Source organism: Panthera onca, chromosome D4, assembly GCF_046562875.1.
Source record: "Panthera onca isolate mPanOnc1 chromosome D4, mPanOnc1 haplotype 2, whole genome shotgun sequence".
Classification (NCBI taxonomy): domain Eukaryota; kingdom Metazoa; phylum Chordata; class Mammalia; order Carnivora; family Felidae; genus Panthera; species Panthera onca.
The window spans coordinates 27,622,688-27,648,313 of record NC_138351.1 but is presented as its reverse complement, the minus strand read 5'-3'; the positions used below and the strand labels follow the sequence as shown (position 1 = coordinate 27,648,313).

At 44.0% G+C, this 25,626-nt stretch overlaps 1 protein-coding gene across 5 annotated transcripts; it reads left to right on the top strand.

Moving 5' to 3' along the window:
• Positions 1–306: 306 nt before the first annotated feature.
• On the top strand, positions 307–24,885 carry CD4H9orf153 (chromosome D4 C9orf153 homolog). Of its 5 annotated transcripts, none has more exons than XM_060609925.3 (6): positions 307–465; positions 924–1,100; positions 1,588–1,655; positions 18,869–18,960; positions 20,430–20,925; positions 24,116–24,885. In XM_060609925.3, exons 4-6 carry the CDS (start codon positions 18,895–18,897, stop codon positions 24,337–24,339), a joined length of 786 nt encoding a protein of 261 aa, XP_060465908.1. In that variant the 5' UTR covers positions 307–465; positions 924–1,100; positions 1,588–1,655; positions 18,869–18,894; the 3' UTR covers positions 24,340–24,885. The 5 variants fall into 5 exon arrangements, with proteins under 5 accessions (XP_060465908.1, XP_060465906.1, XP_060465909.1 ...); XM_060609923.3 differs by having other exon boundaries at positions 1,508–1,655; XM_060609926.3 differs by lacking the exon at positions 924–1,100.
• The last annotated feature ends 741 nt before the right edge of the window (positions 24,886–25,626 follow it).

Below are 25,626 nucleotides of genomic sequence, written 5' to 3'. Positions count from 1 at the left end.
CAACAGATCTCCTACCCCTTCCTTTCTTTCTCATGCAGCCCCAATCCACTTGCGGCCAGACTGTGTAGGCAGACATAGGATGCTGTCTCCTATTAACTGCCTCGGTTTCTCCTTTGCATCTTGTCCGTATCTATAGAAGGAAAAACTTGACTGATTAGAAAATCACAATTCAGCTCATTCATTTTTTAGCGTTTCATGGCACATGTTCACTTTTTAAAATGTCTTTCCATCCTCCACCTTCCACCTATCACCCTCATGAAGGAAAATAATCCCCTGGCCTTTGGTGTCATGCGGCTGTTTATGTGACCTTGAGGACGTCCATATGTCACAATGGACAGTGAGTTATTCCTTCACACTAAGCGTTAGCAGATGCCAGGCTAGCCCACGGGGCTACCAGATGAATGAGACCCAGCCCTGCAGGTTCGTAAACAAGATGACCACATAAACATAACTGTAAAGCAAGTGGTAAGTGCTGTGATTGACCTACTCCTGGGGCATAATGAGAGAACAGAGAAGTGAACGTTCGGCCAGCCTGGGCTTGGCCAGGAGATGCAGGAGGAAGTGGGTGGTAGGGAGAGAGAAAGCAGAGGCTAGAGCTGAGAGATGTGAAGCTGGGCTCGTGTCGACAAATCAGAGCTGGGAAACCGACCTTCTGGCAGTTCATGACTGCGCCTCAACAGTCCCTCTCTTCCTTCGGGCCTTCTCTCTTAGCCTTGCCCTCTTCATGGATTTCTCTGCCTTCTTCCTTCGCCACCATGTTGCCACTGACTCCTAGCCCTGACTGGCCTCTGTTCTCACTACACCTATAGCCCCTTCCCCCTGTCCCCAAATCCAGCCTCGAGAGTAGAGGTGAGTCTGAAAGAGGAGGAGGAGGAGGAGGTCAAAAAATGGTAGTGAGCTTCCTCTCCCTTTTCTGGAACCAGCTTTTGTGGACAAGCTGTCTCTCATGGGCCCAAACTGAATGGTGGAAATACACGAACTCCTCAAACTGGCTTCCAGGGCAGGCCTGTCCGTCCTCAAGGCCACCACTAAGGCCACTGTCCATCCAACGAATGGAGGCCCTGAGCAGGCACCCTTCCCTGGGGACTGTCCACAGAACAGTAAGCATCAGCCCACGCCAATCCCTTTGGGTGGAATTGTACTGTCCCAACCCATCCCGCCTTCTCCTACCCCAGCTGCCATCCACCTGAGGGCTTCGTTCTAACCTTCTGTACATGCTACCTTACATCTCATGGGTATGTACCCATTTCGCGGGTGCTGAGGGCACCCACAAGTACACTGGCATTGTGGATGGCAGACAAAGCCAAGGCTGGTGACTCAGCCAGTGCTTCCAGACCGGCCTAGGACCCCGCTCCGTGTTCGTCAGGTCCCTGGGGGAGAGGTGGGGAGGTGAGCCCCAATGCCGATGCACAGCTCTTCGGTATCAAAGAGAGTAGAAATGGTTGTAGGTGCAGAGATGGGTGTGGCCCCCAGGGACCCCCAAGGAACTCTGTTCCTCCTCCCCTAGATTGCCGAGCAGAACGGTGTCCCTCTTCTCTGGTTTCTGTCTTTGGGAATCTGGCTCCTTTTTGGGATTCCATCCTGTAGGTCAAGTGCTGCCGCCCTCACCAAGCAAACCGGAAACAAGCAGAGATCTTCCCTGGAGGCTACACCAGGTACGATTCCCGTTTCTAAAAGTACTGGCATCCTCCACTGGCCACTCCTGAGGCACCTGAGCTGCCCCCACGTCCCCTTCCCCCAGAGCTTGTGCCACAGGAAACCATGACCTGCCGGCACCACGAGATGCTCAGCACCACGTCCTTTCTAACAGGCCCAGGGGGGATGGGGGCTGGTCCACTGGGGGAGTGCACTGAGGAGCCCCCCTCTTACCACGCGGGGCTGTCTCGTTGCCTTGTTTCAGGCTTGCCTTCCGTGTGCGACCACAGGGCCCCAGCCGTTCCATTGCTAAGCGTCTATGGAGCCCTTGCTATAATCATGCCTTGTACCACGGAGGACACAAAGACATGCCTCCGGGAGCTGGCCCTGTAGGAGGGGGGAGGTGGTGGGAGGAGGAAGAGCACAGCGGTAGCGGCTGGTGGCAGTGGCCGTGATTAGGCAGCCAGCGCTTATAAGAACACGTCCTAGGGGCCGGCCGCCTGGCTGGCAGTCTGCAGGAGTTAAGGGGTTGAGTCCTCACACAGCTCTAGGTGGTTGGCGCCATACTTATCCCGCCCATTTTACATATGTGTATACTGAGTACTGAGGCCAATAAATGCCATTGAGGGGGCACAGGAGCCCTGTCCAGGAGGCTCAGAGGAGCAAGAGAGGACTACATGAGGGAACAGAGGATGTCAGAGGGGCGGCTCCAGAAATGTTTGTTTTCTTTCATGTTTACTTATTTTTAAATGTTTGTTTATATCTGGGAGGTAGGAAGACAGTGTGCAAGCTGGGGAGGGGCAAGGAGAGACCTAGACAGAATCCGAAGCAGGTTCCAGGCTCTGAGCTAGCAGCAGAGCCAGCCTGATACGGAGCTCGAACTGCAAGATCATGACCTGATCCAAAGTCAACACTCAACCGACTGAGCCACCCACATGCTCCCAGAGATGGGTTTTCACAAGACACCGCAGCTGTGAGGAGAAGGGCCCCCGGGACCTTCGTATGCAGAGGGCAGATAAGCCGGCACGGATGAGAGTGAGGGTCGTGTGTGGGGAACGTCAGAAGATACGCTACGGGGAGTAGAGTCGCCCGAGAGGGAAGTGATGGGGATACAGATGGTCATGGTTCACGGCTCGGCTGAGAAGCCCCAAGCACGAGGCTGATGTCCTCTGCGCTGTGGGCCAGGGTAGAGCCACTGAGGGTTTTAAGCGTGAACAAGTCGGGATCAGAATTCTCTTTTAGGAAGGGTGACCCGGTGTGGCTTATAGAAAGTAAGAAGTTGGAGCACAGGATTTCTAGGGCACTGAAACTGTTCTGTATGATGGTATGTGTGATGGTGGATACATGTCATATGTTCGTCAGCACCCATTGGACATACAACACAAAGTCAACCCCGATGTAAACTAAAGACTTACGTTGATAACAATATCGGTTCGTCAGTTACAAGTAATGCATCACACTATGTTAAGATAGTCATAGGAAAAATTGTCTATAACCGTGGGAAATGCTCTCCTTTCCAAACAATTTTCTGTAAACCTGAAACTGCTCTAAAAAAAAAAAAAAGTCTATCAATTATTTAGAAGTCTTTTTTTAAGAACATTTTTAAAACTTTTAATTTCAATATAGCTAACATACAGTGTTAAATTAATTTTAGGTGCACGATGGAGTGATTCAATAGACATGTTTTATTAGCAAAATAAGACAATAGTTTTACATTCCTAAGAAAACTCAGGTTTTCAAAAATTGCATTTTGAAAGCAATTGCTTCAAAGGGAGAATTGAGTTTCGTTCATTTTTCCTACCAGAATTTCAATGATAAAGGTCATTTTTTTTAATATAAGTAATCATAAGTACACTTAAATACTCCCAGCGTGGGGCTCAAACTCACACCCCTGAGATCAGGAGTCGTGTGCTCTTCTGGCTGAGCCAGCCAGGCACCCCAATAAAGATCATGTTTAATAGTAGGCTGTGGACTGCCATAAAAGCCACACATCAGAAAGCACTCTGGCCTTCGTGTCTGGTCTCTGCTCGAGACCGATAAGCTCTCTCAGCACATCAGCAGCCGCAGGGTGGTGCGTGCAGCTTTCCACGATGCGCTCCCTGAGGCATTGTTCTTGCCTCATCTGCTCTTAGTCAATGCCACAGACTTTTCCTCTCTCTGAGGTGCTGAATCTGATGGATCCATGTTTCCATTTCTGATTGTGTTACAATCAATAGCACATTCTACCCCCTAATCAATTGTGTTCTATGCAATTCATCTGAAAACCTGAGCAGGCGGCATGTAGTGATGGAGAACCTAATCTGCACCAGCTGCTAAGCCGGGCAAGCGGATCCTATGGGCAGGCAGATTCTGAGGCTGAGGAATCCAGGGAAATCAGCCAGGAAAAGCCCCCTAGGCATTTTGGTGAGAAATCAGGCAAGAGCTAACGAAGCCCAGACGAATCCTGGGTTCCTGTGGGCTCTCACCTGCTTCCCAAAGGGGTCCTCTTCTCACTTAGACCAACATACCCAAAGCATGGAACCCCGTAATCTCTCCAGTGGGCCACAGGCACCCGGGGGGTTCAGAGAAAAAGCAACAACGCAATAGTAGTCAAACTTCTTGAATTGGGACTGTAAGATTGTAGTTAGTGACTTCACAGAAACCCTATTTTGTTCTCTGCAACCATTCTATATTTAAACGTTGAGCATTTGGGGTCCCTGGGTGGCTCAGTCAATTGAGCATTCGACTCTTGGTTTTGGATCAGGTCATGATCTCACAGTTCGTGGGTTCGAGCCCCACATCAGGCTCGGTGCAGAGCCTGTTTGGGATTCTCTCTCTCTCTCTCTCTCTCTCAAAATAAATGAATAAACTTTTAAAAAAATGTTGAGCATTTTCAATAAGGACAGCATCCAATTATCTTAAGTAACATCCGGTTGACAAAGTTCACTGTGGTTTAGTGTATTTTTCATACCATTGGCTGGTATCAAATTTGCAATCTTTATTGTGATTGGGTTATATTTGACTCGATTTCATTTTTCAAGAGAATTAGTGGCCCAAAAGTGTTCACTGAAGCATAAAATAGTGATGGAAACAGTGTTATATATCCTACAAATCGGAAAAATCTTATGAATACCCAAGGTAACTGTCTCTCCAGAAGGATATAGAATGTCAGGATTTACCGGGTCCAGCAAATCTGCAGGTGTGCTCTTACACAAAGAAGTTAAAAATGGAAACTCAATAGGAGATATGACTCCGGATCTTGGGGTCGTGAGTTCGAGCCCCACATTGGATGTAGCGCTTACTTAAAAACTTAATAGGAGGTGCCACGATGAATATCTGAAAGCTGAATTTAACTAGATTAGAGCTTGTACTTGCCCAGGTCTTCCCCAGCAAAGTTACAAAACCTGGTCAGACGGTACCACTGAAGCTTTTGAGTTATTCGACAAAGATGGTGGGACTTTTCCAGAAGAAGTAAAAAAGTTGCTCTCTAGGACAAAATGATTAATTGCTGAACACAGAGTAAAGTCAAAAATGGCCAACCTGTTATTGAAAAGTTTTACTTATTGAAGCAAAAATAGATGCGGGGCTCAAACTCATGAACCACGAGATCATGACCTGAGCTGAAGTCAGACACTTAACCAACTGAGCCACCCAGGCACCCCCAAAGATCTTATTTTATTTTTACTTTTAACATGTATTCATTTTTTGAGACAGAGAGAGAAAGAGTGTGAGCAGGGGAGGGGAAGAGAGAGAAGGAAACACAGAATCCAAAGCAGGCTCCAGGCTCTGAGCTGTCAGCACAGAGCCCGACGTGGGGCCCGAACCCATGAACTGTGAGAAGATCTTATTTTTTTAAGAGAATTTTTTATTTCTTTTTTTAGAGTGTATTAATTAATTAATTAATTTACTTAAGTAATCTACACCCAGTGTGGGGCTTGAACTCATGACCCTGAGATCAAGAGTCACACACTCTCCCAACTGAGCCAGCTGGGCGCCCCATCAAAAGACCTTATTGTACTGCTATTAATAATATGCAATATGGCAAAAGCATTTCCAGTTGCAGACGCGAGCTGGTCTATAGCTGTTGATGTTATGTATTGTATATACACATGACGAAGAAAGCCACAGTGATGCTTTGCTCTGCGTTACTGAACATGCAGTGAAGAGCCATTGGAGAGGCGGATTGTAGGCAGAAACAGATGCCCAGGTGTCCTACCTCAGGGGCAGTGGAGGGAGCAGTGGAGGAGCGCTTCATTCCAGAAATGAAGGGCACGTCTCTGAATGCCCCCCGCCCCATACCATCTCACTCCCAGGGAGCTTCCTCTTGGTTTTCATGTCACTGGGACGGATACCGCGAACGCCACGTATGATCAAGTTGTGGCCACTGCGTGCCCACCTGCCCTGTAAAGAAACGGGGACAGAGTGAGACCACTAAGCGTCCGTGAAGATGACGGATTAAAACCTCCAAGTAATTCCATGCCTCCACATCGGAACGGAACTGCAACACTGGGACGTTTTTTAAAAAGACATGACCCAAAGATGAGATCTGGAGAGATGCTAACATCAGAAACATTTTGGAAGTGGGAAGGTAAAAGGATGAGGGGTTGCTAACGGTTTGGCAAGCTAAGAACTGGACGGCCCTATTATGCTTCAGAATTCTCAGAATGCGACTGCAGGTGACACCGGCTTTCCTGGAACTAAGGGCAACGGGGAAGGTGGGCCAAGAGGACGGTTTCTGAGAAGGTGGACCCTCAGATGCCTTCCCCCACTTCATGTCTCTGCCCGTAATCTAAAGAACTTCTCTCTGGAGAGGCTAATCCAGGGGCTGCAGACTTGGGAGGGGCCAGGCCCACCAGGGGGTGCAAGCATCACACTGTAAAACAAGGAACAGACACCCAAACAAAACAAGGGATTATGTGAACATATGTGCAGTAAGTGCCTGATACAAGGGCCCCCAGCCCTCCCCCTCCCCCCCACCCTACGGCTCTGATTTATCCTGTCACAGTGAGATACTTTAACACCCTCCAGATCAGGGAGGGTGGACTCTTACTGGGAGGCCCAGGAAAGGCCTAAAGATGATCGCATTAGGGGATCCTCCCCCAAATGGTCTACCCAAAGCCTACAAGCCCCATCGGTGAGAGTAGAGTTTCCTGCCAGCTTTTTAGCACCCCATTCGATCTCACAGTTTGTGAGATGGAGCCCCACGTCGGGCTCTGAGCTGACGGCACGGAGCCTCCTTGGGATTCTCTCTCTCCCTCCCTCTACCCCTCCCCCACCCTCAAAATAAATAGACTTTAAAAAAAAAGAAATGGTTGTGTTGGTAAATTTTCTGTTATGTGTATTTTACTGCAATGAAAACTTTAGGTGTGCAGGATGGTTTAGTGTTGGTCTGGCTGTATTTCATGGACATGAGACCCGCAAAAAGCTCCCATGCTGGTCCGCCATCTTGGCTCCTCCCCGTGCAATTAAAATTTTAAAAAGAGGGAAGCAAGTTGAAGGAGAGATCTGTAGAGAGACATATATAGGTAAGAAAACGAGGCGGAGGAGAGAAAAAAAGAAAAGCGAAAAAGGAAGAGAATGCTAAACACTAAATTTAGGAGGGTGGTTCTCCCCGGGTGTGGTAAGGGAAGGGTGGCAGTGAGCGGGGACAGAGTGCTGTTCCTGACATTCTGTCTCTTAGTCCGTGTTTTGGGCACACGGAACTCTATGATTATTCATTCCCATTTGAATGCTGACGTGCTTCTCTATTGCCTTTTCTATTATTTACTCTCTAGTAAAGAAACTGAGCTCTTTTCGCCTATTTAGGCATTGAGTTTTATTATATATATCTGCTGCTGTATTTGGTACCTGCTTGTGATCATTGCTAAACTGGTGTTCTTTTATAGATCGACGTGGTCAAAAAAGAGCAGAATGTGAGTCACTTGTGTGATTTTAAGTTCTCCACTAGCCACATTCAAAAAAGTAAAAGAAACGGGCAAAAATAATGTTAACCGTTTCATTTAACCCAGTGTGTCTGAAATAGTGTATTTTCAGCAGATAACCAGCATGCAAATCCTTAGTGACATATCTTGATTCTTTTTTCTTACTACCACACGTCTCCGTTTGGACTAGTCACAAATCAAGGGCTCAGTGGCCACGCTTAGCCAGTGGCCACCATACTGGATAGCGCAGACTGAGAGAAACACTGCAAACATCGATTCAACACAGCCTGTGCTACCATATTGCATATGATTAAGGTGAATGAACAACAGGCGTTCAACAACGTCGTTGCCCTGAACAAAATCAGACCGAGCAACACCAACAGCCATGTCCGGTTTCATGCGAGTACAGGCCATGAAGATAGTGTTGTTGATGGCCACTGGGCCAACATCAACCGTGAGACCCCCGCTGGTTGTAAAACATATCCCAGTTTTCAGAGATTTTAAAGTGTGAAGTTGCTACGAGACAGTAGTTACAATGCAGGACGTGTGGTGGGAGGACTGATTATTATTTTTTTTAATTTATTTTAATGTTTCCTTTTGAGACAGAGACAGAGCATGAACGGGGGAGGGGCAGAGAGAGAGAGAGACACAGAATCGGAAGCCAGGCTCCAGGCTCCGAGCTGTCAGCACAGAGCCCGACGCGGGGCTCGAACTCACAGACTGTGAGATCATGACTGGAGCTGAAGTCGGATGCCCAACCGACTGGGCCACCCAGGGGCCCCGAGGACTGATTATTATTACAAAGCCTAAGGATGATGTAGGGAAATGGGGCTGGGCGCATCCAAGAGAGCAAACCTGGAGCTGAATGGTAGATTCGGGGGAAGAGCTTGCGGAAGGTGGTTTTTATAACCTTGTCAGGCTGCTGGAGCATGGTGTGGGGTCTAAGGGGTTGAGGGTTAGTGAGCCCAGACAGCGGGAAAGCACATCCCCATGAGGAGGCCTGAGCGGGCACTCTCATGGGGACGCAGAACACCTAATGGCTCCCACCACCCTGATCTCACCTGCACACATTTTCCCCTGTGAGGTACGTGTGTTGGAGAGCGAGTGTTTGCAAAGCCAAACCTTCCCTCTGTACGACGCCTCCATGGCTCCCCTCTCAAGCGTCTTCTTTGCTGTTTGGTTGTAGTAGTAAGTTTATACTTTAAAACTAACTCCTTTATTGTCATCCTATTGGATTCAGGAGGGAGAGAGAAAAGTCTCCAGGACCAGTTTTGTATATCAAAAAATATTCTTTTTTTAATTAAAAAAATGTTTTTTAATGTTTATTTATTTTTGAGAGATAGAGCATCAGCAGGGGAGGGGCACAGAGAGAGGGAGACACAGAACCTGAAGCAGGTTCCAGGCTCTGAGCTGTCAGCACAGAGCGCGAGGTGGGGCTCGAACTCACAAACCGCGGGATTGTGACCCAAGCTGAAGTCAGAAGCTTAACCGACTGAGCCACCAGGCACTCCCCAAAAATATTCTTGAGAGTAAGAACTGTTTCAAATATTGTTCCCAGTATCCTCAGGGGGGCCTATCCCGTGACTGAGCACATAAGTAACTCTGTAGACACAAGAAGACATAAAGTTATCTTTCTTTCCCATATGTAACCCTTTCTCCTCAAAACAGGAAGTCGGCCATGTCCTAACGGAATTGTTTTGACATTACAAAAGAAATACATGCTTGCTGTATAAAAATCTCCAACAAGATGTACACTAGTAATCAATAGGAGGGAGCAAATCTCCCCTTCCATCCCCTTCCTGTTACCTCTCTTCTGTTGAGATTGGTACGTGTCCTTCCAGATGATTCTCTGTGAGTTGACAACTGTGTTCATATATCTACTTCATATGCAAAACTATTTCTCTGATACACGAAATACATATGTGGCTTTATTTTTGTACGTGTGGAATCAGTGTACAATGACCATTAACATTTGTGGAGCATATTCTAGTGACATGTTTCTCCACACAGCAGCCAGAGTGCTTCTTTAAAAATGTAAGTCAGGGGACGCCTGGGTGGCTTGGTCGGTTAAGCGTCCGACTTCGGCTCAGGTCATGATCTCGCGGTCCGTGAGTTCGAGCCCCGCGTCGGGCTCTGTGCTGACAGCTCAGAGCCTGGAGCCTGTTTCAGATTCTGTGTCTCCCTCTCTCTCTGCCCCTCCCCTGTTCATGCTCTGTCTCTCTCTGTCTCAAAAATAAATAAACGTTAAAAAAAAAAATTTTTTTTAATGTAAGTCAGAGCCTGTCACAGGGCCTGCAGTGGCTCCCCAGTTCCCTCTGAGGAAAGCCAAAGTCCCATGTCTGCCTGCAAGGCCCCAGGGCATCAGGGCCCTCCTCCCTCCTCTCTGCCCTCTTTCCCTCACTTCCTCTGTTCCAGTCCTCTTGAAACCTGTTCTGTCTCCAGTCATCCAAGAATCCGGCCCTTGCCCTGACTGGTCTCTGTCTGGAATCCCCCCATTTATTATCAGGGCTCGCACTTCCTATGCATCCTTGCTCAGATGTCACCTTCCCAATGAATTCTATCCTCACCACTGTATTTAAAGTTACAGTTGGCCCCCCAGCACTCCTAATCCACCTTGTCCCTGTTATATTTTACTTCCTTTATAGTACTCTGACTTCAAACTTATTAATTCATTTATTTTTTTCAAATTTTTATTTAAATTCTAGTTAGTTAACATACACTGCAATATGGGCTTCAGGAGTAGAATTCAGTGATTCATCACTTACATACAACACCCAGTGTTGATCATAACGAGTCCCCTCCTTAATACCCATCACCCGTCTAGCCCATCTCCCCCCACCGCCCTCTGTCAACAAATCAGTTTATTCTGTCTCTAAGAGTCTCTTAGGGTTTGTTTCCCTCTCTCTTTTTCCCCTTTCCATACGTCAACTGTTTTGTTTCTTAAATCCCACATATGAATGAAATTTTATGGTATTTGTCCTTCTCTGACTTATTTCACTTAGCATAACACACTCTAGCTCAATCCATGTCATTGCAAATGTTAAGATTTCATTCTTTTTGATGGATGAGTAATATTCCATGATATGTATGTGTGTATATATATATATATATATATATATATAAAATATAATGGAATATATATGGTGTATGTATATATGGTGTGTATATATATATATGGTGTATATGGTGTGTGTGTGTGTGTATATATATATATATATATATATATGGTATATATATATGGTGTATATACCATTTCTTTATCCATTCATGAGTCGATGGACATTTGGGGTGTCTCCACAGTTTGGCTATCGTTGATAGCGCTGCTATAAAGATCAGAGTGCATGTGCCCTTTCGAATCTGTATTTTTGTATCCTCTGGATAAATACTTGGTAGTGAAATTGCTGAATCATGGGGTAGTTCTATTTTTAACTTTTTGAGGAACCTCCATACTGTTCTCCACAGTGGCTGCCCCCGTTTGCATTCCCACCAACAGTGCAAGAGGGTTCCTCTTTCTCGGCATCCTTACCAACATCTGTTGTGGCCTGAGTTCATTTTAGCCACTCCGACAGGTGTGAGGTGGTGTCTTATTGTGGTTTTGATTTGTATTTCCCTGATGATAAGTGATATTGAGCGTCTTTTCATGTGTCTGTTAGCCATCTGGATGTCTTCTTTGGAAAAGTGTCTATTCATGTCTTCTGCCCATTTCTTCATTGGGTTATTTTTTGGGTGTTGAGTATTAACTCATTTATTATGTGTATGATTTTCTGTGTGCCTCCCCTCGCTGGCATGTAAACTTCACAGGAGCAGAAATGTTTGTTCTGCTTGTCAGTGTATCCCAAGGGCCTAAGCTGTGCCTGGTTAATAACAGGTGTTCAATGAATTATTTGTAAATATTTTGGAAATTTTTCCTTTACACTTCATTTGCCTTTGTATTCCTAAGGCTTAGCCCAGTACCTGACACATTATAAACACTAACTGTTGTTGGATCAATGTTGTCTTACAGCCAAAAATTCAGTCAAGAAGGAAGAAAGGAAAGAGAGAGAGAAATAGAGAGAAAGAAAAATAGGAAATAGTAGACACAAACTTCCAGTGAGCGCCATCTGGTGGCACAACAGAACCATCAGACTTCCTGGGCGGGAAAGAACAGATTTAGTTGTGTGAATAAGATAAACTAATACCTTAATTAATTAATTTTTTTAAGATTCTGTTTTATTATTTTAAAGATTTTATTTTTGGGGCTCCTGGATGGCTCAGTCGGTTGGGCCACCGACTCTTGATTTTGGCTCAGGTCATGATCTCACAGTTCGTGGGTTCAAGCCCTTCATTGGGCTCTGTGCTGACAGTACAGAGCCTCCTTGGAATTCTCTCTCTCCCTCTTTCTCTCTGCCTCAAACCCACTCACTCTTGCTCTCTCTCTCTCCAAAATAAGTAAATAAAAATTAGAAAAACTCAGACTTCTTTTTTTTCCTGAAACTCAGTTACTTTACCAGAACATGTCTTAGTGCTAGCCATTCTGATATTTTAACATGTGGATTCAAATTTTCAATTCCAGGAAAATCTTCTTTTTTTTTTTTTTTTTTTTTGAGTTTATTTATTTTAGGAAAATCTTCCTGAATTAAAAAAAAAATTTTTTTTTACATTTATTCATTTTTGAGAGTGAGAGAGACAGCGTGAGCAGGGGCGGGGCAGAGAGTGAGGGAGACACAGAACATGAAGCAGGCTCCAGGCTCCGAGCTGTCAGCACAGAGGCTCACACTGGGCTCGAACTCACGGACTGTGAGCTCATGACCTGAGCTGAAGTCGGACACTTAACCGAATGAGCCACCCACGCCCCCCATGATTATTTTTCTATTCCATGATGTGGGGCTTTTCCCTTTGAGGTATCCAATTAAATATTTTGTATCTCCATCGTCTACCTTTCAGATCTATCACTTTCTCTCCAAGTCATTTTTAATAGTTTTACTGAGAAACAGTTCACATACCATTAAATTCTTCCCAAGTGCACAGTTCAATAATTTTAAGTATATTCAGAGAGTTGTGCAACCATCACACAATTAGTTTCAGAGCACTTTTATCACCCCCAAAAGAAACCCTGTATTGACTAGCAGTCACTCCCCATTCTGGCATGCCCCCCCGGCTTAGGCTACTTTCTACTAATCTACTTCCCGTCTGCATGAATTGCCTATTTTGTTCATTTCATATGAATGCACTCATCCAATATGTGGCCTTTGCGTAATTTTTTCAGGGGTTATCATGTTGTAGCAGGTATCAGAACTTCATTCCTGGTTATAGCTGAATAGTATTCTATTGCATGGAAATACCACATTTTGTTTATCCATTTATTACATGATGGGCTTTTGGACTATTATGAGTAATGCCACTGTGAATGCTCCTATATAAGTTTTTGTGTGGACTGTGTTTTTATTTCTCTTGGATACATACCTAGGAGTAAAACTCCTGGATCACATGGCTGCTCTGTGTTTAACATTTTGAGGAATAGCCAAACTGATTTTCAAAATGACTGCACCATATTTTATTTCCACCAACAACGTATGATGGTTCTAATTTCTCTGAATCCTTGTCAACACTAGCTATTATCTGTTTTTATTACAGACATCCTAGGGAATGAAAGATATCTTATTGTGGTTTAAATTTGCATTTTCCTGATATTTCATGATGTTGTGTACCTCATGTGTTTATCAGTCATGTGTTTATAGCCACGCAGCCACCCCTCTTGCCTGTTTTTATTTTTTTTTAAGTTTTTTAATATATTTTGAGAGAGAGTGCAAGTGGGGAAGGGACAGAGAGAGGAGAGAGACAGAGAGACAGAGAGAGAGAGAGAGAGAGAGAGAGAATCTCAAACAGGCTCTGCGCTGGCAGCACAGAGCCCGATGCGGGCCTTGAACCCACAAACTGTGAGATCATTACCTGAGCCGAAACCAAGAGTCAAATGCTCAACGGACTGAGCCACCCAGGTGACCCCTTGCCCATTTTTAAATCAAGTTACCGTATTTGTCTTTGTATTGTTGTGTTGTAAGTGTTCTTGTGTTCCTGGACACAAGTCACTTGTCAGATATATGATTTACAATTTTTTTCTCCCATTCTGTGAGTTGTGTTTCCCCTTCCTTTAGGGTGTCTTTGGAAACACAGAATATTTATTTATTTATTTATTTACACAGAAGTTTTAACTGATGAAGTTCCAATTTATCTACTTTATTATTCTTGTGCTTAAGCTTTTGGTGTTGTATCGAAGAAACCATTGCCTAACCTAAGATCATGAAAATTTACTCTTATGTTCTTACAGGGGTTTTATAGTTTTACCCCCTACGTTCAGGTCTGTGATCCATTTTATGTTAATTTCATTGTATGGATTGAGGTAAGAGTCCTCTACCTCTATGGATTGAGGTAAGAACTTCATTCTTCTGCCTTGAGATATCCAATTGTCTCTCTACCATTTATTGAAAAGACTATTCTTGGGGCCCCCAGGTGCCTTAGCAGGTAAGCGTCTGACTCATGATTTCAGCTCAAGCCATGATCTCACAGTTCATGAGATCCAGCCCCTCATCTGGCTCCTTGCTGACAGCATGGAACCTGCTTACAATTCTCTCTTTCCCTCTCCCGCTGCCTCTCCCCCATTCATGCTTGCTCTCTCTCTCTCTCTCTCAAAAAACAAAACAAAAAAAAAAAAAAAAAAAAAAAAAAGAAGAAGACTACTCTTCTTCCACTGAATTGTCTTGCCCACCTTATAAAAATCAATTGATTATACTAGTCTTCCAAAAAGAATTTTTAACTTCTTTTTTCCTATTTACATTTTACTTTTGTTTGCCACAATAGCTACTCAACATTGCACTTCTTTGAATTTCATCTTTAACTCTATTATCTATAAATTTTTATTTAGATTTATATAAAAGAGAAGGAATGCTGGATTGACATCCTGGCTGATTAAATGAGAAGTCAGAGTAAGCACAGACTCAAGCAAGGATGCACAGAAGCACAGGAGATTGTTTCAGAAAAAAAATGAATTGGGCCAGCTGGCTGAAATGGAGAAGACGTTATAGCCTTGCGGTGGCATAGAAATATGATTTTTAGATCATGGGAAAGTGTTAGAAGCAGATTGTGGTTAGTTTTGTAAGTCTGATCAGGAAGATATAAATCTTATCCTAAAAGTGAGTAGTAAAGAACCAAATTAGAAAAAAAGGACTAATGAATGGTTGGATAAAGAGGTGACTTAGGATAGATTACAAAAATAACAACAATAACATAAAGGCTAAGAAATGAACTAGAATAGTTCAATTTGAAGTCAATCAGTCTTCTTAAAGTTTATTTTTAGAGAGAGAGAGAGAGAGAGAGACAGCATGGTCAGGGGAGGGGCAGAGAGAGAGGGAGAGAGAGCATCCCAAGCAGGGTCCGTGCCATCAGCACAGAGTCTGATGTGGCGCTCGAACCCATGAACCATGAAATCATGACCTGAGCTGAAATCACAAGTCAGATGCTTAACCAACTGAGCCAGCCACACACCCCAGAAGTTAATCAGGCTTCTTATTAGAGTCATGGCAATGAATTTGGAAAGAATAGGTAAGATAGTTTTTAAGAATCAGTTTCAAAACAAAGGGGTAGTTAAGAGTTGAGATGGATAAAAACGAGGACTGTAAAAACAACATTAGAATTGATTAAGAAGTCAGTATTGCCTTCAAGAATGCAATTTTGGAGGTGCCCGTGGGGCTCAGTCGGTTAAGCATCCAACTTCAGCTCAGGTCATGGTCTCACAGTCTGTGAGTTCGAGCCCCGTGTCGGGCTCTGTGCTGACAGCTCAGAGCCTGAAGCCTGCTTCAGTATCTGTGTCTCCCTCTCTCTCTGCCCCTCCCCTGCTCATGCTCTGTTTCTCTGTCTCAAAAATAAATAAAAACATTAAAAAAATTAAAAATAAAATAAAATAAAATAAAATAAAAGGGCTACTCTAAGGTTTAGTCAATGGGGAATAGCCCAAAGTGAGAAGTATGTTAGTGAAGTCAGAATCAGAATGGATAAAAGCATCTTTGAGGGGCACCTGGGTGGCTCAGTCGGTTGGGCATCCAACTTCGGCTCAGGTCATGATCTCACTGTTTGTGGGTTCGAGCCCCGTGTGGGGCTCTGTGCTGACAGCTGGAGCCTGGAGTCTGTTTTGGATTCTGTGTCTCCCTCTCTCTGCCCCTCCCCCACTCACACTCTGTCTCTCTCTCCTTCAAAAAATAAATAAACGTTAAAAAAATTAAAAATAAATAAATTTTTAAAAAGCATCTTTGAGCTAATGATCTGTTAATAGCATTCAACATGAGGGAGGTGTCCTCAATAGTAATTCTGCAAAGAGACACAGCAAGAAGCTAACCTTTCTTGTGTCCCATTCCCTATTGCCAATCTCACGGTAATGAAATGAGTACAGATTTCTCAGATATTGCTTTGAATATATGTATGAAGGGTTGCAAGAGGGGCCACTGATGTCAGAAATCATTTGTCTGCATCAGCAATTCGGACTAAAGTTCAGCGTGTGCGTGTAGTTGGGGCTCGAGCCAAGCCTTCTTTAAGGGGAGAAGGGAGAAAAACGTAGTGTCCACCAGTCATGGGAAAAGGCAGTCCTCTCCTGCTGGGTGGCACCACCAGAAGACAGGTGGCTGCCTGGGAGACGCCGAGAGGTTTTAGATGAAGGAAGCTAGAGAAATATTTTCCTTTGCGAGAACTAACAAAAGTACAATCAAGTCTTATTTTAACTGGTGGTGATAGACATGTTTATGAAGCCACCATGCAAATGTAGGAAAGGGGGTCATCATGCTGCATTATATTGTCTTTTTTTGGTCATAGATATTGACATAGTGTACTCACTAGTGACTGTAATATATTTGGATATATGTATTTGCATCTCTTTCTATTTATTCTGGATTTTTCTTTCTTTTGCTTTTTTTAATGTTTACTTTTGAGAGAGAGAGAGAGTGTGCATAAGCAGGGGAGGGGCGGGGGGGGGGGAACAGAGGATCTGAAGCAGGCTCTGTGCTGACAGCTGCAAGCCTGATATGGGGCTCGACCTCATGAACCACGAGATCATGATCTGAGCAGAAGTCGATGCTCAACCAACTGAACCACCAGGTGCCCCCATTCTGGGTTTTCCTGTTTTGCCGGGAACAGAGGAAGAACCTAATTGTTGTTGCTTCATCCCAAACACTTTTGGTTCTTCTCTGATTCTCCTCCCAGTTACTGCAGCTACTAGTCAGGATACAGTGGTTCCCAGGAAGGTATTTTCCCTCCTATATTCCCTGATCTCCAACAGAGGTTTCACTGGAATAAATTAAATCAAGAATGTGAAGATTGTGGGGTTTATCTAGTATTTATTGCTGTGTAACAATCTGCTCAAACCTTAGTGTCTTGAAATGTCTATAATTCATTTTTAAATTTTTTTAAGTGTTTTTACTTATTTTTGAGACAGAGACACAGCATGAGCAGGGGAGGGGCAGAGAGAGAGAGAGGGAGACACAGATTCTGAAGCAGGCTCCATGCTCTGAGCTGTCAGCACAGAGCCCGATGCGGGGCTCGAACTCACAGACTGTGAGATCATGACCTGAGCTGAAGTCGGATGCTTAACCAACTGTGCCACCCAGGAGTCCCTATAATTCATTTTAAAAAAAATTTTTAATGTTTATTTATTTTGAGAGAGAGAGAGAGCACAAGTAAGGGAGGGACAGAGAGAGAGAGGGAGAGAGAGAATCCCAAGTAGGCTCTGTGCTGTCAGCACAGAGCCTGACATGGGGCTTGAACTCAAGAACCGTGAGATCATGACCTGAGAAGAAACCAAGACTCAGGTGTTCACCGACTGAGCCACCCAGGTGGCCCTGTAATTCATTATTTGCCATAATTTTGGAGTTGGCCAGCTCAGCTGAGTGGCTGTTGTTCTTCATTTGGGATCATTTGGAGTCACTCATGCAGCTGTAGCCATCTGGAGGCTCGAATGGGGCTGGGTGATTCCGGATGGTCTCACTTACATGTCTAGTGGTTGGTTTTTACATGGTGGCTCGGAATTCCAAGAGTGTGAAGCAGAGCTCCAAAGCTCAAGGCCTAGGCTCTGGCATTCACACAAGGCCACTTACACCACATGCCATCGGTCAAAGACAAGCCCTCATGGTGTTGGTCAAACCCAAGCGTAAGGCCAGCCCACGGTCAAATGTGGGAGCAGGCTAGACTGCCACTTCCTGATGAGACCAACTGTAAAGATTCTGTGCTGTTTCTTTCTTTCTTTTTTTTAAGAATTTATTTTTGAGCGACCTCTATACTCACCATGGGGCCCAAACTCAACCCTGAGATCAAGAGTCACACACTCTACTGACTGAGTCAGCTGGGCACCCATCTGTGGCCATTTAATCCCTCACAAAGGGATTAAATGCAAGTCCATCTGTAAAATGCATACTGGCATATCTGGCTCAAAGCAAATTATTTCAAAATGTTCATTGTTATTGTTATTTTATTTTTTTTTATTTTTTTTTCTTTAACGTTTATTTATTTTTGAGACAGAGAGAGACAGAGCATGAATGGGGGAGGGTCAGAGAGAGGGAGACACAGAATCTGAAACAGGCTCCGGGTTCTGAGCTGTCAGCACAGAGCCCGACGCGGGGCTCGAACTCACGGACCGCGAGATCATGACCTGAGCCCAAGTCGGCCGCTTAACCGACTGAGCCACCCAGGCGCCCCAAGTTATTGTTATTTTATTATCATTATTATCATCATTGGCCTTTTCCTCTTGAATAAAAAGTACTTTTCCTGAGTAACGAATAAGTGAGTTTTTCTTTGGATAAACTGAAAGTTGTTCAAATATGTCAGACAAAAATCTTAAACCACTCATATAGGATTCTTTGAGTTAGTATGAAATGCCTGAGGATATATGTCATGTAAGAATTTGAGGTGTTTCAGAGAAAACATTTGATGGGCATGTGAGTAATTCGATAGTCCTAAAGGAAGAAGAAAACTTAAAATGGTATAAAATTTAAAAAGTAACCATAAGAGACTCTCAAATACAGAGGACAAACTTAGGGTTGCTGGAGGGGAAGTGGGGGGGGGGATGGGCTGATTGGGTGACGGGCATTAAAGAGGCCACTGTTAGGAATGGGCGTTGGGTGTCATCCTACGTAAGAGATGAATCACTGTGTTCTACTCCTGAAACCAAGACTACACTGCATGTGAACTAACTTGCTTGAAAAAAAACCAAAAGGGCCCCGCTTATGAAGTTTTAGAGACTGTAAAGGTGTTACCCCCGCCAATATACTTTGCTGGATGTTTCATCTTTCACTTTGTCTTCTCTTCTATTGCTTTGTCAGGAAGTCGGGAATAAAATCCCAGCACAATGCTCCTCACCGGGGCCACCGATCCAACTGAAGATGAGATGGCAGACAAGCCTCCCAGGTGTTCAGTACGTGCTTACAATTCTGTAATAATCTACACGGGAAACCTTACATTCAAACATTGTGGGGGGAAAATGTGGAGACACTGAATACCGGTGACATGCCTGGGGGCCACAGGGAATACAGACATTCCTCTTCACTCACTTACGCTCTTTTGTCCCAGTGAAAGGCAACACTTCCGTAGGCAGGCCGGTGTGAGAGCTAAGCTGTCTTCGTGATAATGGCAACCAACTGAAAATGCCATTCACCCACCTTAGCCCGCTCTGTATTTGTTGCTGTTGCACAAAAGTGCCTAGGACCGAAGGGGAGCCCTGCATTGGGCTGACTGATCCAAATTTGGGCTCTCACTTTGGCCTTTTTGGCCTTCCAGCTGAGTGGCCTGAGAAGCTTCTTAGGGATAATGGAATGAAGAGGCAAGATGCTCTGGAAAATGATATTTTATTCCTCCAATACGGGATTTTAAATAAGAAAGGTACTCTGAGGAAATATTTTTGTCTTTGCCAACAACTACTGCCAAACACCCCACAGATGTAACTATTTGCTTTGGTAAAATATCTCTGTGAATTAGGACTTTTATAGTTTCCTTTGCACTGCATTCCAGAACATTCTGAGCCCTTTGGACACCAGGATGAAGCTTTGATATCCATACTATCTGGCTCTCTTTCTTCCTCAAGAGAAATGTAGCCTTCCTCAAAACAAAGGCTGCAACCCCCCACAGCTCTTTCTCTCCATTGCAGCTCACTGACTTTCACAGTGGAAAAACCTTATAGAGTTTAGAGTCTAAGTTTGATGGGCTCCTTTCATAATGGAGGGTTTCAGTGACATGTTCCTAATAATATGTCTTTCTGGAGGGCGCCTGGGTGGCTCAGTCAGTTAAGCGCCCAACTTCAGCTCAGGTCATGATCTCACAGTTCATGGGTTCGAGCCCCTCATCGGGCTCTGTGCTGACAGCTCAGAGCCTGGAACCTGCTTCAGATTCCATGTTTCCCTCTCTCTCTGCTCCTCTCCTGCTCACACACTCTCTCTCTCTCAAAAATAAAATAAACATTAAAAAAATTTTTTTTTTAAATATGTCTTTCTGGGAATGACTGAGAGATTTGACCCTTTGGTCTCGGTTCCACATTGCCATTCATTATTAACTCGGGTCAGTGAGGCAGACATATCTTCCCTAAGATAGATGCTCCTGTTTTGTGTTATTTTTGTTTATTTCTTTATTTTGAGAGGTGGGAAGGGCAGAGAGAGGAGAGAGAGAGAAACCCAAGCAGGTTCCGCTCCACACTGTCAGCGCAGAGCCCAACTCGGGGCTTGATCTCACGAACCGTGAGGTGATGACTTGAGCCGAAACCAAGAGCCACCCAGGCGCTCCAATGCTTCTGTTTCCATGGTTGTTTGTTATCCTCTTTATTCTAGGGTTTATGGGTCCACCAGACAATTACATTTTCACCAATCTCATGACTTCCCACTCTTTGTCCTACAGCTGCCAGAATTTTATGCATTTCTTGAGAATTTTAATAAGGAGAGCAAGAAATCGAGTCTCCGAAAAACTCACGGTATTTCACCTAGTGAGGCACAGGAAATGCTTAGTCAAAACCTCAATGCCATGTCATTCACCAGTGGAGCTGATGTGAGGGATGAAGACCCCCGGCCCATTTTCACGTGCAAGGTGGTTAGAAAAGAAAAGGAGCAACCAGAATCGATGACCGAACTGCTGTACCGAAGCTTGTTGACCAGCTCAACCTCTCCGGGGAAGGGACTCTCCAGATCCCAACAGAGGCTCTTGCGGCGTGGGATTCCTCCCCCTGCACACACTTTTCCTCACGAGATTCTCATCGATCACTCCAGCTCCTCGTCACTGTTCCCCACGCAGAAGACTCAGAGAATTAACATATTACACGGGCTGGGCATTTCCAGGATCATGCCGGAAAATTTCACCTTTGAGCACAAAATTGCTAAGTACTTCTTAGTTGATCCAGGTAATCTACACGGATGAGGATGTGTGAGACGAAATTCGTGGAAATCTGACTGCAGTTTTGACTTAGGTTGCTGGAGCCAAAATAGTCAAATAGTGACCCCCGGGAACCTGGCAGTCACGGTGCCCACGACTGATGTGCTTGCCGCCTACAGCGCCAACGCGAGGTAGAGAACAGAGACTCGAACGTTCCAGGGTCAAATCTCAGGTCCAGTCTCAAAAAGGAGTATAGATGCAGTCCTTGCACTCACCTTTACAACACGAGCAGGTTAAGCTTGGCCTCTAAGGCACTCATAACTATTCTTTCTTGTTACGTGAATTTAGCCAATTATTTACTGGAAGATGGCTTCTTTTTCTCAAGCATCTTGGCTTTAATGCAACTGAGAGCTTTTTTAGATACTTTTTCATGAACCTTTACCTCTTCTTTATTGTTACATTAACAAGAGGAAACTCCTCCCTTCATTTCTGATTCTTTAATAGGGAGGTGTTCATAAAAGACCAAAGATTATTCAGAGAAAGTTGGAAATGTATGGTGGCGAGTTTTAATGAGAAGGGAGTGTCTTATAAGGTCTCCATTTTCCTTAATTTGAGGGAGGTAATAATTTGTGAGTCTGTGTAGCTGTAAAAAAACGATAGATTAAATCAACGATATAAAATATTTGAACCTTTCTGAAGTAGGTTCTCGACTCAAGAGAAACCATCTGCACCGCAAATATTTTGACAACACCACTTTTATATTAAAAGTCGTGGGAGAGACAGAGGAGCAAACTTAAAGGCACAGATTGATTAATTTGCTCATATCTGGTCCAAGATACTGCAACAGTCTTTGCCGTAACTCCCCACACTGATGTCCTGACAGAGTCTAATGCAGGTTTCAGATTCCTTCGGTAGAGTCACACTTTGTGTGTTCTGGAGCCCAGGCAGAAGTAGAAATAGGGGCAATTATAGGAATGGCCTAGATAATCCACAGAAGTGCATAAGGTCAAGCCTTGGACCAGAGAGGAAAAGTCATGGAAAGTATTGGTAATCAGTAGATACTGCCAGAGCTTATTGAAAAGTACTGAAGGCTTTGGATGCTTCGTAGGATGTTTGTGGTTTTGCCACACCCACAGGAGACAAATTGTCCTCCCTTCCCTGGCTACCTAACTTCTCCAGGTCTCTCGTGTGACCTTCCAGACTCTGTGTTAGAGTTTCTTCTCTGTCTTCATGACCTGATTTCCTCAGATCCTTAGGTAGGATTTCAGGCACACATCCTGTCTGTTCAAGGAACATGCATGAAGCCAGGTAGGCATCCATATGAAGAATACCCAGTGATTTCTTAGGTTTAATTGGTATTGTAACAATTCATCTTTTACAATCCTATATTCCCCAGCATTACTATTATTTTATCAGCCAGCCAGTTTCTAAAGTAGGAGAACTTTAGGTTCTTTCATACCAAAGAATGTTATAGAACATATCTTTACTAGCATCAAGCACTGGGGGAGGAAAAGAGAGTGAGTGCTGCCATTTTCTTCTTCTATCACATCAGTTACTCTTGCTCAGGCTAAATCATGTGGGACCATGTAGGTTAAGAATGTGTTTGACAGAGAAAGCAAATGAAGATTATTTTCTTGTACACATAGAAGTCTGGAGGCAGGCAGACAGTGTTGGGACAATGCTTTTTTATATTGTCAAGGACCCAGGCTCCACCACCTTTTCGTGTGTGGCTTTTGTCTTCATGGACAAAAGAGGTCTCCTTCACCTCCAGGTACTATGGCCACATTCCAGGCAGGAAAAGGGGCTAAGGCAAAGGACCATATTGGCTACTTCTGTCCTCTTTTAATAGAGAAGCAAAACTTCCTCAAACACTCCTCCTCCGATGACTTCTCCCTACATCTCATTGGTCAGAATTGCATCCAATAACCACCCCTTACTGCTGGGTGGTGACTAGAGATCTTAGCTTTTCACCCTCTATAGTCAGAGGGTGACCCTCTTCTATAGAAGAGGACCGCAATGGGTATGGAATGAACCAACCTATAGTATCTACCACGGATCACAACATAAAGCTCTGTGGTAATCAAAATAATCAACTCTGTGGCTTTCTCTTGTCAGATATCCCTTTCCTTCCTTCTATAACCAGATCTTCCGATACCAGGCCTGCCAAGATCTTGTTAAACTCCCTGACAGTTGGTAACTGCCCTTAGGGAAGGACTGTTGACCCCCAGTGTTCACCACCAATAGCCTGCTCCAGTATCTATTCCGCTAGGGAAGGTATTAACTCAATAGTAAGAGAGAAATAGATCAGACTTCCTGCTTGTTTGCTGTACCATTATTCTCCTTGTATTACATTTACCATCTTGGCTCTTTGGCCTCTGGCTTTACACTCAAATCTCTGCCTTGGGACTTGCTTTTTTTTTTTTCTCTCTTGAGGGGTGGTGGTGGTTTACAATTTAGTCATTAAAAGATCTGTTCTTGGGGCACCTGGGTGGCTCAGTCAGTTAAGTGTCAGACTCTTGATTTCAGCTTAGGTCATGATCTCACGGTTCATGAGTTCAAACCCCACATCGGGCTCTGCGCTGACAGCACAGAGCCTGCTTAGGATTCTCTCTCCCTCGCTCTCTGTCCCTTCTCTCTCATGTTCTCTGTCTCTCCCTCAAAAATAAAATAAACATTTAAAAGATCCCTTCTTGAAGGGATTGTAACCACTAGTGATACCCCAAATTAGTAGGTCCTGAAAAAGTAGGGGAAACAGCCAAATTCTAGCTAAGCCACTGCCATTTTATACCCAGGGCGTAAGCCAACATCTTGGAAGAAATGACACTAGCAATCTATGTACTTCTAACCAATCCTTGTCCCTGTATTAAGCCCTCATTAGGATCCTCCCTGTTGACCTCAGTGCTCTGTAGGGTCTCTCCATTTGTACATTATAATATCCAAGCACCAAATGAGAGCCCATCCACCTGCTATGGCCCTGCAGCATCCACTCCGGCCCAGTTAGCCAGACCCACCCAATTTCCTATTTGGAGGAAAGCTCTAGATCAGATGAACACTTTAGGTGACCTTTTAGTTTATAAAGCTCTAGAAACAGCTTTCCACCAGAAGGGAGAAGGAGACTCCAGTTCATCTAAGTTTCATTCTGTCCATGAAGCATCTCTGGATAACTGAAGGTTAAGTCACTCCATCATGTAATTCTTTGAAAATGTGATTCTTTGCAGAAAAACAATTCATGGATCTAAGGGATCTGGAGTGGCGGTATTACAAGGGGATCGTGAAGTGCAAGCACGGTACTTCAGATTCATTCATAAATATAAGATACAGCAGTGAGAAGAGATTTGTGGAGAGCCAGCAGATGCCTGGTGTTATTTCCCCCCCTCTAGTTTATAGGTCTTTAGTCATTTATCCTCAGGTTGATTATCCAGAAAGTACAACTTCCTCTTAAATAAAACATGGAGCTTATTAAAATATCTTGGATGTAGATTTTGCTTTTGACAGCATTGAACTTATACATGAAAAGTAAAGAAGCAGAGGGGAGGAGCCATGGAACATAAGAACTGGATCCATACAATATTCATGGAGGGTCCAAAATCAAGCCATTAATACGGAGAAAAAAAATTCGAATTGATCTGCTTGGGTAAGACCAGGTTTGGACTCGTGAAACCCATCTGGACCAAGGCTGAGGCAAATCTGGATCATGTGAAAGGTAAGGATACCGAGGAAGAAGAACTACCAAGTAAGAATACCTCTTTAAAAAGTAAGCACACGAAGAAGTATATTATCATAAAACTAGTTGGTAAATTTAACAAATGGAAGAATTAACCCCTGAGGATATAGAGATCAATCTGCGAACTTAACAATAATATGTTAACTGCTCAAAGATATGAGGAAGGAAGTAGCATTTATGAAATAAAAACAGGAAGATTTGAAAAAAACAATTTGGAAATCCTGAAAGTGAAAAATCTAATTATTGGAAATAAAATAATAACTATAATGTCCCTCAATAAATTATCTCAGTGGTATACTGGATATATCTTAAGACAGAGGATTAGTGAGTTGAAAGATAGCACTGAGAGAGAATATCACAGTAAGAAAAAGGAAGAAATTACAAAATAAGTTAATGGGGCACCTGGGTGGCTCAGTTGGTTAAGCGTCTGACTTTGGTTCATGTCATAATCTCAGTTTGTGGGTTTGAGCCCTGCATCACGCTCTGTGCTGACAACTCAGAGCCTGGAGTCTGCTTTGGATTCTGTCTTTCTCTCTCTCTCTCTGCCCCTCCCCTGATTGCCCTCTCTCAAAAACAAATAAACATTAAAGAAAAAAAAGAAATAGGGGCGCCTGGGTGGCTCAGTCAGTTGAGCATCTGCCTTTGGCTCAGGTCATGATCTCATGGTTTGTGAATTCGAGCCCCACGTGGGGCTCTATGCTGACAGCTCAGAGCCTGGAGCCTACTTCGGATTCTCTGTTCACCCACCCCGCTCTGCCACACCCCTGCTTGTATTCTGTCTTTCAAAAATGAATAAACATAAACAGATTTTTTTAAAGAAATAATGGTAAGCAAATAAATGATTAATAATATATGTGTATGTGTAGATATTAAAATGTATTTCTGGATTCTAGTTCCTAATATTTTATTTAGAAAATCTGCCTCCATTTAAGTCAAGTTAGTCTATGTTTTCCTATTTTGGCACTATTTTTTAAATGTTTATTTATTTTCATTTATTTTGAGAGA

Excerpts from the sequence above, each read along its gene's own strand:
- CD4H9orf153 (XM_060609926.3), top strand. The coding sequence starts at position 18,895 with ATGCTCCTCACCGGGGCCACCGATCCAACTGAAGATGAGATGGCAGAC. Across the intron at positions 18,961-20,429 it reads ACAAGCCTCCCAGGTGTTCA|CTGCCAGAATTTTATGCATT; the intron begins GTACGTGCTTAC and ends TTTGTCCTACAG. Across the intron at positions 20,926-24,115 it reads GTACTTCTTAGTTGATCCAG|AAAAACAATTCATGGATCTA; the intron begins GTAATCTACACG and ends GATTCTTTGCAG.